At 34.5% G+C, this 15,835-nt stretch overlaps 1 protein-coding gene across 3 annotated transcripts in view; it reads right to left on the bottom strand.

Moving 5' to 3' along the window:
• Positions 1 to 15,835, bottom strand: part of RPS6KC1 (ribosomal protein S6 kinase C1) — a 142,702-nt gene that overhangs the window by 89,659 nt on the left and 37,208 nt on the right. For 2 of the 3 annotated variants that reach the window (XM_006193290.3, XM_014566512.2), the window contains 2 exons: positions 13,590 to 13,683; positions 2,549 to 2,911 (listed from right to left, as the gene is read on the bottom strand). In XM_006193290.3, coding sequence (XP_006193352.1) covers positions 2,549 to 2,911; positions 13,590 to 13,683 — 457 coding nt within the window. The remainder of the gene's footprint in view (positions 1 to 2,548; positions 2,912 to 13,589; positions 13,684 to 15,835) is intronic. The other variant, XM_014566511.2, reaches the window with a different exon arrangement.

Raw genomic sequence — 15,835 nt, 5'->3', positions numbered from 1 at the left:
GATAAAGAAGATGTGGTATATATTTACAATGGAATGTTACTCAACCACAAAAAAGAAATTCTTAAGGGCACTATGCAAAGTGAAATAAGTCAAAGAAAGACAAATACCATATAATCTCACTTGTATGTGGAATCTAAAAAGAGCCAAACTCATAGAAACAGAGAACAGATTAGCAGCTGCCAGAGGCAAGGGGAGAAGGTGGTCAAAAAATACAAACTTCCATTTGTAAGATTAATAAACTTGAGGGATGAAATGTACAACATGGTAACTATAGTTAACAATATTGTACTGTATATTTGGAAGTTGCTAAGAGAATAGATCTTAAAAGTTCTCAGCACCGGAAGAAAATTTCTAACTATGTGAGGTGACATATATTAACTAAGTTTACTGCAGTAATTATTTCACAATGCATGCATATATCAAATAATTATGTTGTACACCTTTAATACTATGTCGTATGTCCAATATATTTCAATAAAACTGGAGGGGAAAAAATTTTTTTTAAGAATAATGTCCATGTGTCTGTTAGGTGGTGACTGGTATACTTGTAAATAGAATCCACAGACTAGAAGCACGGTCTGGCCATTACATTTAACACATAGTTAAATCCATAACCATGGGACTGAAACAGAGGTTATTTTTTACATTTTGGTTAAAAGTTAGAATTCTGTGATTGTGGTTCCCACAGTTTGTATGAATAAAATGGATAATTAGTCAAGTATAACTTTTTAGATTTGGTGACATATTAACTATAAAAACCAATCCAGGCACAAATGGCTATTGTGGTTTCAGAGAGACAGGCATAAGATAAATAGGAAAAATATGTTTAAATAATAACATTCCTTAATAGAGATCTAGAAGGTTTGGTATCAAGTTCTAGAGGAGAAATTTAATTCACCACCATAATCACAAAGTAACTAACTAAATGATTTTTTTGTTGTTGTTATTTGCTGATATGTATCCACAATTCTGATTCTGAAACAAACATTTTCATTTTTCTGGTGCCATCAAGTGGTAACATTATGAAGTGTTCTAAGGTTAAATGCAAATAATTTTTAGACACAAAAATGTTTCACAGTGATGTGTTTTTACATATGTCAATTTAGTGTTTTAGCACAAAATTATATAAAAAGAAATGGAAAAATATCAGAGCCAACTGTTTGCAACTCATTCCCATTTTAAACTCCCAACCCGAAATGAGAGAGAAGACAAATAAAAAGGAGTAGATCATTAAGATCAGAATGCTCTACTAGCAAGCAAAAACACCCAAGACTATGAAACTACTTGAAAAACAAAAATTTACATCACTCAAACCATAACAGATGCTCCCTCCTGACACTCCATTAACATGGCAGTAAAAAAAATTATTTTTAAGGCAAAATCTTGCAAAAAACAAAGAGACTGAGAGGGAATATAGTAGCAACAAACATTTAGAAGCTAAAAAGTAGAAGAATGAGTGGTTCCTGACTTGGGAAACTCAAGGAAGCTGTATGACTTACACAGCACTGTAAATCTGTCCAAAATTTCAGAAACTGGTGGTATTAGGTAGCTACAGAAGTGAGTGTGACAGATAAAAACAAGAGAATTCATCAAAATCCTGGTTAAGAAGTAGTTAGGATGCCACTACACACACTCTTTCTTCCACTCCATACAGCCAAGTATTCATCTTTACACCACATTAGAAGACTGAAAGGTTTAAGGTCTAGGGAGAGTAAATAGAAGGCTTCCGGACTACAGGACACCAGGCATAGTGAAGCTGGGAGTATTTTAGTAAAAAAAAAAAAAAAAAAAAAGTATTAGTAATCCAGGAGAGCGTGGTCATCTAAATGGTATTAACAAGTCAAAGATCACTGAACAATAATGACAATGATGATTTTCTGGAAAGAAAACTACTGGAAGAAGGTCCTATCAACCTTTGATTACTGTGTCCAGAAAATCATGTAACAAACTGCAGTACGCTTCAATCTGCTTCCATAAGGAAAAGGCAAAATGATAAAAACTGATGCTTAAAAAAAAAAAAGCTTAAGTTCTACTTACAGACATTCAGCAACATTCAGCTCTACATGTCCCTTATTATCCCCATTTAATTAGCGGAGAATTATCGCAACTAACAAAACCAGAATAGCAGACAAATCCAAGAATCCTTTACATTCTTAGTTTAAAAGCCTATTTCATCTTGTCTCTTCAGGACACTAAGAGTAAATGCACTAAAGAATCTCTGTAAATGTTTCTGAGAGAGGTGAAGGCTGGTGAACACTGCCCACATCAGAAAAAACATTATTATTCATACAAGAGACTCAGAAGCTTGATTTTAAATTCCATTTTTGTTGGTTCATTGATCAGAGTTAAGTATCTTTGATGCTGTCTTCCATCTCACATAACTAAAAGTAGATATCTACATTTGGGTAATTTAATCTTCAGTAATTTCTCCTTTTCAGTCTTGTTTTTACACAGGACTATACACAAGAAACAGTTATATGCATATACCTTTTCCCCGCAACCAACTTAAGACCATGCCAAAACACATTAATAACAGATAAAATTATACCTTGAACACCTTCTAGGAGTAAATCAACTCCCTTCCTATAAAAATGAGAAGCAGCTTCATAGTCATCTTCTTCTTCCTTTTTTAAAGCCAGCTTTATTAATTCTCCTGCTTTTTCCAAATAATCTCTCTTGCCAAGCTTGGATTTTAAACTGCCAGGAAAGAGGCTACGACTTTCCCGTTCTTCTTCTGTTTTGTTCTGTTCAATATCAGAAGCAACAGCCCCTAGTGCTGAAGAATCCGAAGAAAGGCTGAGACCAAAGGTTCTAATGGGAGAATTTTGATTGGAAGCCATTCCATCATCCAACTCAGCAAGAGAATCCACATCAACAGTAAGAGATACCAGATCACTGTCACTGGAGAAGCCTAGAAATACAATCACAACAGTAAACAGATATTAAATTGAGAATCAGCCAAAAGAATACAAATCACCCTGTCTATTCATTTTTTCATACTACCCAAGTCAATTAGGAAGGCTGTAATTTACTGATGGAAGTCAGTGTCTAGCAATTTGTTTCAGTTTAGTTCATTCATTTTTGCAGTCTCTCTACAACTCTGGAAGACAATTTCCTTGCCTTAATTATCAAACTAAACTGAAGACAGTCTTTATCTAGCCTTGTTGTCAAAAAGAGCCACAAGATCTTGTAAACTATTCATAGAAGGCAGATGCTTGTACACACAGCTGCTGTGAACAACAGCATTATGATAAAAGGAAAAGAGTAAGGGCTTCAGAGTAAGACAAAAAGAAGTGCTTGAATCCCAGATCTTAAAATTTACTGGTGAGCAACAGCAAATTACTTAATAATATTAAAGCAGGGGTTTAGATGTGGACTAGAGTTAATACACATAATAGGCTATCATTAAATTATAAATATTATAGCAACTGCATAATAATTAATTAACTATTATATAATGTATCCTCACAGGTATACTTCTAAGTAACCATCCATATCTGGAAAATATATGCCATTTAGTTTTTTTTTAAAACTGAATTTTTAGAAATCCATGTTTCAGCCTCTTCTACAGGCCTGCTTTTTTTTTCCCCCCTCCACAGGCTTTTTAAGAAAGCTTTGGTCCATGTTTGCATCTTAGTTTTCTGACAGAAAATGAATAATGGTTCCTACTGAAACATTTAGGAATGAAAATTACCTCTTCCATTTCATATAACTGACTTCATGGTAAATGACCTTGAACTACAATAACAGTTATTAAACTTTCTGGTCTTAGGACTTCCCTTTACACTCTTAAAAATAATTGAGGACCTCGAAGAGCTTTTGTATATATGAACTATATCTATAAATATTTACCAACCTTGATATTTAGAAAGTAGACTGAATGTTTAAAATTAAACACTGAAGCACATTACATGCTAACACAATTTTTGTAAAAATACCTATATTTTTCCAAAACAAAAAAATATTTACTGAGAAAAGTGGCACTGCTTTAGATTTTTGAAAATCTTTATTAACAGAAAATAGCCAGATTCTCATGTCTAATTCTGTACTCAATCTGTTGTCAGATGTTGTTCTGGTTGAAAGATTTGAAGAAAATGTCACATAGAGAAGTAATTGAAAATGGGGTGAATATTTTAGTAGCCTTTTCAAGTAACTGTGGATATTGGTTTTTTGATATTACAACAAAACTTGACAAATGGTAGTTTCTTGGTTTAGTTTTCATGTGAAATATAAATTCTTGTCAATGAAATTTCTGTTTCTATTACATTCAAATCCATGGGTCTGTCTTGCACACTGAATGGATCTTTTATCCATGCATGAGTTTGTAACATCACACCCTGGTCATTTTGAAAATATTAGCTCCCTGAGTTACAAAGATCCTCCAAATGGTGACAAGATTTCATTATTACAATATCTCTAAGAAAATCATATTTGTTACTTAACAACACCAACCTCATCAGAAAATTCTTTAAGTATTGGGTAACTGTCAAGCTCAAAGTGGCAGATACAGGTTCTCTAAAATTCTAATTTGGGGTTGAAAACTTTTATCATTGGCAATAAATACTGTCAGTTGCTCTCTTTGAAGTGTCAGCTCACTTCATTCACTTTCAAAAGAAGTATCTGCTGAACGCCCAAGTCTGAATGATGACTGTCAATCATTCTTTCAAGAAAAAATGGGGTCCCAGGAAAAAAATGGCTAGTTTATGGCTCAAATAACTGCACAAGTATTTCTCCTCCAGATAACCACGGTAATGCAGTATGTAAAGTTTTACGTATAGTCCACTTCATCACACAGAATTTCAAAAAGACATGTATCCAAGGGTTGAGATTTAATAAAATCAACAGTTTTTACTGCTTTATCAAGGACATTCCTAAATGAAATTAGCACTGGTCTCACTGTAGGTATGTGCAATGATTACTGTTACCATCTCATATCAGTGTCTTGATTCATGCTCCAGCACAGCAGTGCCACCCACCACCAATATTGCATCATCTGTGCAAATGTCAACAGAGAAGAAACAGTAAACAATCTTCCAGATTATAAAAATTGTTTCTGCCTTGGGGATCCCCTAAAAAGATCTCAGGAATACCTGGGGGCTAAAGACCATAATTTGAGAGCCACTGATTTACATCATTAAAGAAGATTGCAAATAGGCTTAGGTAAAGCTTAGGTTTGGGAACAACCGTGAGATCGGCAGCATCACTGAACACTGACTACCTGCCATATTTCTCAGAAAGGAAAATACATTAAGAAGAAAATGATCCCCTCAACCCAGGATCATATACTAAGTCAAAATTAAAAGTGGATTTGAGTATACAATTCTATACCAGGGGTCAGCAAACTTTTTTTCTGAGGGCCACAGGGTATTTTAGGCTTCGTGGGCCATACGATCTTTCGCACTAATCAACACTGTTGTAGCACGAAAGCAGCCACAGACAACACCTAGATGAAAAAGTCTGCCTGTGCTCCAATAAATCTCATACTATAGATGTTGAAATTTGAGGTCCACATAATTTTCACATGCCATAATATTGTTTTGAATTCTGTGAACCATTTAAAAATGCAAAAACCATTCTTAGCTTGTAGGTCATATGAATACAGGTGGCAGGCCAGATTTGGCCCATGGGCCACAGTTTGTCAACCTCTATTATAGACTCAAATTGCTTACTTCATATCAAATAAAGTAAGTTAGCATAAAAACATTTACTGGCAGCTAAGCTCAAATTTCAAATCAGCTGTAGACACTACTTTGGCACTTTGTCAATGTATTCTGTTTTCAGTTTTGTTTTTTTTTTTCTCAAATCCTTAGAATGCCCATAAAGTACTAATTTTGTTCCCCAAAAGCAACAGATTTCATTAAATCCACAATTTCAGATGAAATTCACTGGACCTAGTGGGAATCTTTTCAATTCTCTGACATTTCAACTGTACAGACAGGATTTAAAATCAGAATCTTTTTATAGCAATCTGCAAAATTATTTATCCACTGTTTTGAGAAATATATAAACTTTACAAGAGATTTTTAAAAATGTTTTAAATATTTTATATATCCAATATAAATGTATTTCCTTAAATGGTATCATTATATAACCTGGTCCATTAAAATTAACAAACAAATAGACCAAAAAAAAAAAAAATGTTGTGGTTTCTACAGCTAATCACAAAAGAAAGGAAATGCTGTTATAGATATTTTGTCCACTCTCTGGTGTCTTGTCACTATAACCTCCACATCATCTATCACATTGTACTGTTTCATGCTTTGCCTGACTTTCCTTTCTAACAAGAACAATAGTACCAAAGGGCAAGAGGGTAAAGTTATGTGTACTCAGTTTCTTGGCTTTTGACCACAAAAATCTAGTCACATAGTCTTATTTCCTCTGACTTGTCCAACCTTATTTTATTGGCATGATTAAATGAAATTAGAACAGAAAAGTAAGATCAACAAAATACCTAGGGAGAAAGTCAGACAGTAAAATAAAGTAATAAATAAGTATTCTATACAAATGGTTTCCTTTTCAAATTTACCTAATTCTGAATGAGGAATATTTCAAAACAAGCAAATAAATAAAAACTAGCAAGTTAGGAAGAGGGATTTTTCTAGTCTAAACAGGCAAAGCAATAGGAAACAAAGAGAACTCTTCTGGTTTAACCTTTTTGGAGAACAATTTGGCAATGCATAACAGATGCAAAAAAAAGCTTGTATCTTTGGCCCAGAAATTAAGCAATTTATACCAAAAACAATCAAAGATGTGAAAAAAAAAAGATCTATATAATCTATATATAAGAATATCCATCAAAGAAATCGGTAAAAATTTGGAAAAACCAAATCCCTAACAATAGTAGATTATGGCTCATCCCTATGTAAAATATTATACAGCTACTAAAAATTATGTCATAGGAGAACATTTAAGGCTAAAGTATTCATGTTCTATTAATCAAAAACAACAAAATGCAAAGCAAGAGATATATACTATAATTCTAATTTAAAAACACAAACACAGGAAAAAGGCTGGGAAGATACGCTAAATATTACCAGAACTTTGTGTGGTGGGATTACAGGCAACTGTTATCATATTTGTTGTATGATGGCAAGCCCTTAAGGCTCTGTGTGAGAAGGATATCAAAGAAGATACAGCGAGGGCTCAAACTGGGAATTTGTTTGAAAATAAAGATTATGTTATACAGACACAATTTATAAAATGAGGGCCTCTATGAATCATCCAGCAGCCAGTGCCAAGGAATTTCTAACTTAAGAGAAAAGACAGAAATGATTACAAAGACAGATCTGTTTAAAGTAGACTAACCCCTAACACTTCTTATTTTCTTCCTCTAATTCTCCTCTTAAGATGCACCCTAATATACCCGAAAAGCCTAACCCTATCGTATTTCCTCAACCATACATTGTAACAAATCTAGTACTCTCTTGATATTTTTCTCTTCCAAATTTAAGCGTTTTCTAAATTTCTTCTTCTCAATGAAGAATTCCCCAACCAGCTCAAGAAAAATATTCCCCATCACCACCTCAGGAATGAATACAAAGATACAGATAGAGACATGCAAATACTCAGTACCTGGTTTATTCACCTTATATCCTTAATAAATCTACTGAACCTGCTCGACTCCTTGAAATAAACCTGCTCAACTTGAAATCACAGTCCTGTCCTTCAACCTTTTTTATACAAAGCTGCACATATAAATGTCACATGAAATGGATACTAGCTCCCTAAAACCCAGGAAGTTAACAAGTAAGATAAAGAGAGCTGCAAGAAAGAGGGTCTCAGTTAGGGTGAGTAGGAAGAACACTGTGGATAAGGCAGAGCAACAACTGACAATACAGAGACTATTTGTCAAAAGTTAAACCAACCTGAAGTCATTCCATGTTTAAAGGGGCCCTCTGGGCCATCATGAGAGTAAAAGGTGCATCCTTTACCAACACCATCAAGTCAAAAACCCAAGCCTTTTCTGGAAAGGATGGGGGGTGGGGGGGAGTCAAAGGTTCTATGAAAGCGTTCTGCCTCCAGGTTCGTATCACAGAGATTCAAGTCTCAGGGCTATTAGAGGGCCCCAGGTGACTGGTTAAAAAGCAGCTACAGACAGGAGGGGTTTGTATAGCATCCCAGTTCACCTACCTACCCTCACCTTCTGTGCTTTGAAGTGCTCAGAGTAGGGCAGTATAGTGAAATCTGTCTAGGACACCAACTCTGAAAGACAGGCACCAGGGGAAAAGGTTGAGTTGCCACAGAATAAATCTTTATACTATAAACTATCAGAAATCTGTATTTGAAGACCATCTGCAAAAAGAGATCAGTTTCCTTTAGAACAACAGGTGGTCTCTCATGGCTGACTACATATAAAATACATGGCCTCATTATTATTAGCTGATAGCTTTCACTGAGCCCTGAGGTTCAAATATTACCACAGTCAATGAAAGGGAATGTCTACTTTTCCTAGTAGCAATAACTCAAGCTTCACACACAAAGCAAGACACCTAGCCAACAGAACAGAGGTCACCCTGAGGCAGAAGACATGTGTATCAATCTCTATTAAGAAATAAGCCCTTATAAACATGATTTTAAATGAATACCTAAATCTAAAACTCGATGCTAGTTAAGATTCCTGTACTTGATTGCCAACTCATCATTCAGTAATAGTTATTGTTACTAAAAAGAACCATTTCTTTGACATTTCACATTTTCATAACGCCCTTGGGACATGTCTTTGCTTCACCTTTGAAAATTTATAAAAAGAACATTGAAATATCTACTGTACGTTTGGTTAAAAAAAAGAAAAAAGCTCAGAAAACAACACATCAATCACAATTACAACCGTAATACTGTTATCTTATCATGAACAACAAAGATGTCTGAGCTGGCTTCCATTTCTGCCTAATGAATGTTTTATGCTGCTGCTCTCTACAATCTTCTCTGCAAATCAAACCTGTTACCAGCACACAAGCAGCCCACACTGAGCTTCCTGTAGCAAATACGTATTTTCACTGCCTTCCCCTCTGTAAAATTAAATCTCTATTCAAAACATAGTTCTGTGATTGTTATTAAGTATCTAGAATGCCTTGACTGCCTAGGGCACCTGGCCTGGCCTCTCTGAAATTTCAATTTTTCACTGTAAAAGAAGAGACTTATCAATATCATTCCCAAGGTTCCTTCTACTCTAAAACCCATTCCCACAACATATCATGAATTTTTTGTTATTTACCCCTCCAGCCCCTAAAGTCTAATAACCACCATTATCCTCAATAGTCCCAGAGTTGCTAAAGGTCAATATTTATAATTTGTGTCATTTGTTTTATATGCACACATACACACAATGACACATTCTCATTTGTGCTTATCTTGAGAATAAGACCTTGTTCTTTTTTTCCTATTTATTTTAAGATTTCCCACCAAAGAAAATTCAACTAATAAGGGACAGTGAATAAAAGTTAAGCAGATAAGCACTTAAGAGAAAAAGGAACTTCAAACTGAATAAGCACACTGTAACACAATTCAGGAGGGCCTGGAATTATCCCAGTAACAAGATTTAGAGTCCTCATGGTGCCACCTAGTGGACATTTGCACTAAATTCTACTTTAAATTTAATTTACTTTTAATTAGGCTTTCCATATTTTGTCATCTTTGTGCTCATCTATGTAATGGAAAGACTTATTACCGTGTCATCAAATAAATACACAAATCTTGAACTGAAAGTGATTTTAAGAGATCCTGATTTTAATAGACCAGCATAAACAATATTCTCAAAATGTACATCTTATTTACTCTAAAACAGCTAATTCAAGACAACTTAACATATCCTTTCTTATGCCTACAATTGTTACAGTGAGCACTTAGAGAATTCTTACTCCACAATTTATAGGCAAAGAGAAAAAAAAGAAAAAGAAAACAGGTAAATTTGGCTACTCCAAAAGACATTTAAGAATATTCACTCTTCAAAATTAATCAAATTGTACAACTGAAATGTGTAGTTTACTGTACAGGAATCATACCATAAGAAAGATGTTCAAAGAAAAAAGAATGCTCACTCTTATGATACGCAACATATAAGAAGGTGATCTCTCAATTTGTATTTGTGATTATGATCACCTAATTATTTTCTCTTATTTGCTGCATACACCTGGAAAATGTCCCTCCCAAAACTGCAAAGAAAGAAAAGCAATGTATTAGGAAGAGGAAATGACACAGGTTACCAGATGAGCCTATACCAACATCAAAGGCTCCCATATCAAGGCCAGCATGGCAGTAAAGCAGCCTACATCCTTCCCACGGGCCAACAGATGAGGGAAACATGTCAAGCAGCTCAATTCCCATGCACCATTTTGGTCAGGTTTCCACAAATGTCACAGTAACTTCATAACTAAGTTTAATTCAACAAAAAGATGGAATTCAAGAAAGGAAATAAGATGTTAGCAATCAATTAGATCTTCTTTCATCTTTGAGAAAATATATAGTTTAATTTCCCCAAACAAAGGAGGTAAAGAGTAACCAGCATTTCATTTTAAAAATAAAACGATATTAACTTTTGATCTAAAAACCTACCAAATTTTATAATTTTCAATTTCATATTCAATAAAATAGTTTTAGAGGTTAATCACCAAATTACTGGTTTTATGAAATCTTAAATGGGTTTCTTGCACCATACTATCAGATAATGAAATTTTTTGAAACCCACTAATCCAGTTCTTTATGTTCTCCTCGGAAAACTTTCTTTCAAGGTAAATTAAGACCTGTTGATTGCGTTTTTATGGTCCTAATAAAAATAATGATCACTTAGCCTCCACATCTGTTCTCCGAGAGGTGATATACTTGCCATGTCAAACTCTAACGGAAGGACCTCGACACAGCAGACGATGCATTAAGATTTGCCCCCTGGCTCATCCCCACTGGCAAACTAAACCACAAGTATGAAAGATGAATCTGCCTTCAAAACACCATTTAAAATACTACACTCAGAGGGGTTGTTACAGAGTGAATCATCTCCTCACATTTTGGCTCTAAATCCAAATCACAAGCATTTACCACTGCCACCCCTCTACGACCTTCCATTTCACTGCGTACCTGTGGGGCTTGGCTGGCTGCCGGCTTCCCTGCTCTGTTGCTACTAGAGGCCCTCTCCCTTGGCTGTCTCCAGGGTTTGCAGACCTTTCGGTGTGAAAGTAAATCTTCCACTTGCCAAGTATGCCAGACAATCTAACGATATTTAAAATTCATTTCTTCTCTCAAATAGCAGTGAATTTGCAAGCTGTCTGACACTCCGACCTGTATTTGTCAGCAAGGTATCTTGCAGCAGGATTACTTAGCCCAGCATGAGGGCTTTTAAAGGGAGGGGGTAAAAAACATAAGCATTAACAGCATATTTTCATTCTTCATGGATCACTGTGCGTTTTAGAGATGGTAGTATAGTTAGATAACTAAACTATGTACTGAAAGGATAAAATCTCAGTATTACTTTTAGGTATCTGAAGTCTTTTTCTGTGTTTTTCACAGAAATGTTACCCCCAATTTCTCTCATAAAAATATACTCCTAAACAATAACTGCTTCCAAGGAAAACTTATCTTTTTGAAACATCAAAGATCAACTCTGACACAACTGATGTAGGGAGGGTGGCCAGTACACCCAGTTTGCCAGAGCAGTCCAGGTTTATGCTTGTTGTCCTGGAGTCCTTATTAATAGCGTCTTCTTTAATTCTCAGTTTGGACAATAAATTACAAGCTCATCCCAGCTTTAGGTTATATCTTCTTTTAACGTTAATACAGCCATTTTTTTATTCTGAAAAGTCTTCCATATTTTAGAACACCATCCCAAGAAAAGTCATTCTTAAATAATAACATTAGTCCCCTTCTCTCTCAAACTAAAGCAAAGGACAAAAGACCCCTGGCATCACTCCCATCCATGATTACCTTATACTAAAACAGGCTCCTGAGACACCCTTCTCTCATCATGGCTGACTGCTACTTAGGTAAAAAAGACCTATTATGGATGTCAAAGAATGTATCTATTTCCAAATCACATACCCTTCAATTCCTGTATCAAGAAACAGAGGGAAAAGAAACATTTTGTAATTACCAAGAACTGTACTCCCTCCCCACGGAATAATCTCCCACAAATCTTTCTAACTCTCCTTCTTGTCCTCTCTTGAATATCACCAAGTCAGCAAATTTTATAGGCAGAAAATGCCCTCTCCTTCCTTCTCAGGAGTAGTGTATCTCTGAGGCAACAGTCAGATCAACAGCCAGCAAAGTCACTCTCCAAGGAAACTAGTTCTAGAAACAGAGACATCTTGGGATCCTAAGCAGTGATTAGATTTTCTAAACCTAGCAAGGAGCTCAGATCAAAATAGGTCATGGAGAATAGGTTCCCCCACCAAAAAAAAAAACCTGATGGATTATAAAGTAAAATTACTGTCAACAATGTTTTTCTATGACCTTGGATAATTCAAGATGGAGTCAAAGGTACACTGAGGACCCAATGGAGACCCCTGGGCCTAAGGTCCCCTATACATTACACAGAACACTGGGTATTAGTTCATGGACTTTGCTTTCAAGCCAATGGGAGCCATCATGAAAATCAAAAAAAAAAAAAATTAATTACTTCTCAATGTGGTAGCACCCAAAGAAAAATAAATTTTAAGTGCATCATCCCACACAATGGATGGGAACTTGCTGCTCCTACCAAAACAAGATGGAATCTACTGCACTAGATCTATGTCAATGTGTCTGTCAATGTATGACATCAGTACATATCCCCGCAAACACATCACAGCGATGAGATTATGCTACCTCCCCTGTTAGAGTCATAAACCGCTCTCCTCTACCATAAATTCTTACTCATGAAAGAGATCAACAAACACTATCTAGCCTATGATTTTTCATTTATATAAACCAAACCTAAGCCACCTCAAACAAATCTAATTACCTATTTTTAAAGACTCTCCCCACCCATGCCCCCAAATCTTTCTTTTTTAATTCTAAAATCTTTCCTGGAAGAAAACTAGCTAAGGAAATTCAAAGACCAAAGTGTATGTATTTTAACTCTTCACAGAAATTCAAGAAGTAAAACAAGAGATTAAGCATTCTTGAATTAAAGTAATTACAAGTACAAAAATTGCTTTGGTTTACACTCATGTTATTATAAAACATATCAAAAGCACTAAAACTGCTTTAAATTTATTCTTTCTAGTACATGACTAAACTTCTAAAGCCAGTCTTGAAATTCATTGTCTAGAAATCAGATGCTGCTAAATAATCGTTAGCAAGGCATTCTTACAGCAGACAATACAAATTCTGCATACTCATTATACCACATTTCATCAAAACTAAGAAGCTGTTAATTGGAGGATGAATCATTATTTTATACATGGCTAAGAAAAAAGCTGTCAATTAAGTGTAAGAGATCATCAGCTCAGTATCATGCACTCAGTATTAGTGACATTAAAATGAAAAGGAGAGTTTTTTTTTTCAAAAAGTAAAATACTCTCAAATTCCTATATCCAACTACTTTTGCATTGCAGATATGATTTATAGTCTTCTACAATTAAAACGACTGAAATGAAAAAATAAAAATTAAAATCTCTTACCTTCTGTACTACACTCAGGAAAGCTATCAATGAGGGAATCCGAATAAGCTTCAACAGGACCAATCAATTCAGAACCATCATTGACTATTCCACCCTAAAAAGAGAAGAGTAACCGTGCTTCATTGTCAATAAGATTAAGAAAAAATAAATAATAAATGAACAATAGTCATCTCAACTACGTATACAGATTACAGAAATGTTCATCTATTAAACTAGATTATAATTGCTCTTAAAAAATCAATAGGGATATCAATATTGGTTCATTTAACAAATGTACCACACCAATGAAAGATGTTAATAACAGGGAAAACTCTGTGAAGGGAGAAAGGGGAAAATACAGGAAAACTCAATACTTTCTGTGTAGTTTTTTCTGTAAAACTGAACCACTCTAAAAAAATAGCCTATTAGTTTAAAAATTCAATAGGAATTTTATAATGTTTATAATAACGCGTGGCTTTTCACAAAAGCATGTTATTTTCAATCTATCAAAAGTACTTATTAAAAAATGCAGAAAAAGAAAAAGCCCACCAGCTAGCATGATAGATACTTTTCAGTATCCTTAGCAGTCACTAGTCTTTCTAATTAGTGGTAAATGATGGACTCCATTAAGAAGTCATTTAATTTTACCAAATTAAAAACTACAACATACCACACAGCATCTCAGTTGACCCCAGAAGTGCCTAATGTTTGAGAATCACTTGAATACAATATACACAAAACTAAATAAATGTAAGATTGTTTTATTAAAGAGACACATTTTTAATAAATATTAACACTAATTTCTCCATGTGACCATCATTTTAATTTTATATTTAAGTTTGCAAATCCAGAATTAAAAAGACTATTTTGTCTTACTCTACATGCAACTAGAGAACACTATATCAAAAGTAAGTGGTGTGGTGTGATTTCTGTGCTGTGGTTTTATGGACTGAATGCTCCAATCACAGATATAAGGGCTTATAACCCTTTAATAATGATAACTAATTAAAATAATAGCTCTTCTGCTCTTTAACGTGTATCCTTCTACCTTCCACCAACAGTTCTATACCCCCAAACACCACCAAGATAGCAAAAACCCAACAGAAATATAAGACCCCTATTTCCTCTCCACGTGAGCACCAAGAACTCAACAACTATTTGACTTAATCAAAAATCTTCCTGCCAATTTATCTTTAAGGAAGAGAAGTTTGAAATGGCCTTCTTAAATTACCAAATTCTACTTTCCTGAGTGTTAAGTGAACTGAAACTTTGAAAATGGTTATTTTTAGAAGCAAGAATTTGGGGGAGTAGGATATAGCTCAAGTGGTAGAGTGCATGCTTAGCACACACGAGGTCCCAGATTCAATCCCCAGTACCTCCTCCAAATAGAAATAAAATTAATAAACCTAATTACGACCCCCTCATAAAACAAACAAAACAAGCAAAATGTGTGCTTTGATAGAAGCAAGAATTTTTATCACTTTGTTCTATTTCTTTATTAAAGTATTTAAATCACAGCGTAAAACTGAATTTTTCTCCAAAAACAAGAGTATCCATTCTAGACTAAGCCATCCTTTAAACAACATCCAAATCAAATCCTAAGAAATTCTTAAAAGTATTCTTGAGAACTTTAATAGACAAAGTTGACCTTACGTACAATCTCACCTAACAGAAAGTGTTCAACTACTGACCACCTCTTCCACCACCAGGTCTGTGACTTTAAGTTATCTACCTATAAACTGTCTATAAAAATAATGTCTATATAACTAACACAAGAACTTGTTAGGTCTAAAATATTTCATACATGCAAAGTGTTTAGAACAATGTAAGCACTCAATAAATTTTTATTTGTTATTATTACTGTTTAAAGATCTGCTTATAAGATAACAGCAAAATACTAAAGAATGTGAAAATGTCTTAGCTCCTAATCCCAGAGAAATTTTACTTACCCAATTTAACAAACACTATTACACAAAATAAATAATAAAGAATAAATCTTTAATGAAATAAAATAACTAAAACTATTCTACAGGAACTTAAGGGAAGTAATAGGAAAATATGCCACAATTCTATTAAAATCTCTAGTACAAAAACATCAACTTTTTGGTGTTTCTGAGTATGCAGTAAAAAGAAACTCTTATTACACAGCATCTCAAAAGTTTTGATTAATGAAGAGTCAATCATGGCAGGGAAGGAGTTTGGGTATGCTGGGATATCCAAATACGGTGGTAAATCAGCAAATGTTCTCTGCCCAGAAGGCAATGGAT

Source organism: Camelus ferus, chromosome 23 (assembly GCF_009834535.1).
Source record: "Camelus ferus isolate YT-003-E chromosome 23, BCGSAC_Cfer_1.0, whole genome shotgun sequence".
NCBI lineage: Eukaryota > Metazoa > Chordata > Mammalia > Artiodactyla > Camelidae > Camelus > Camelus ferus.
The sequence above is the reverse complement of the archived record's forward strand: the minus strand, read 5'-3'. Positions and strand labels throughout refer to the sequence as shown.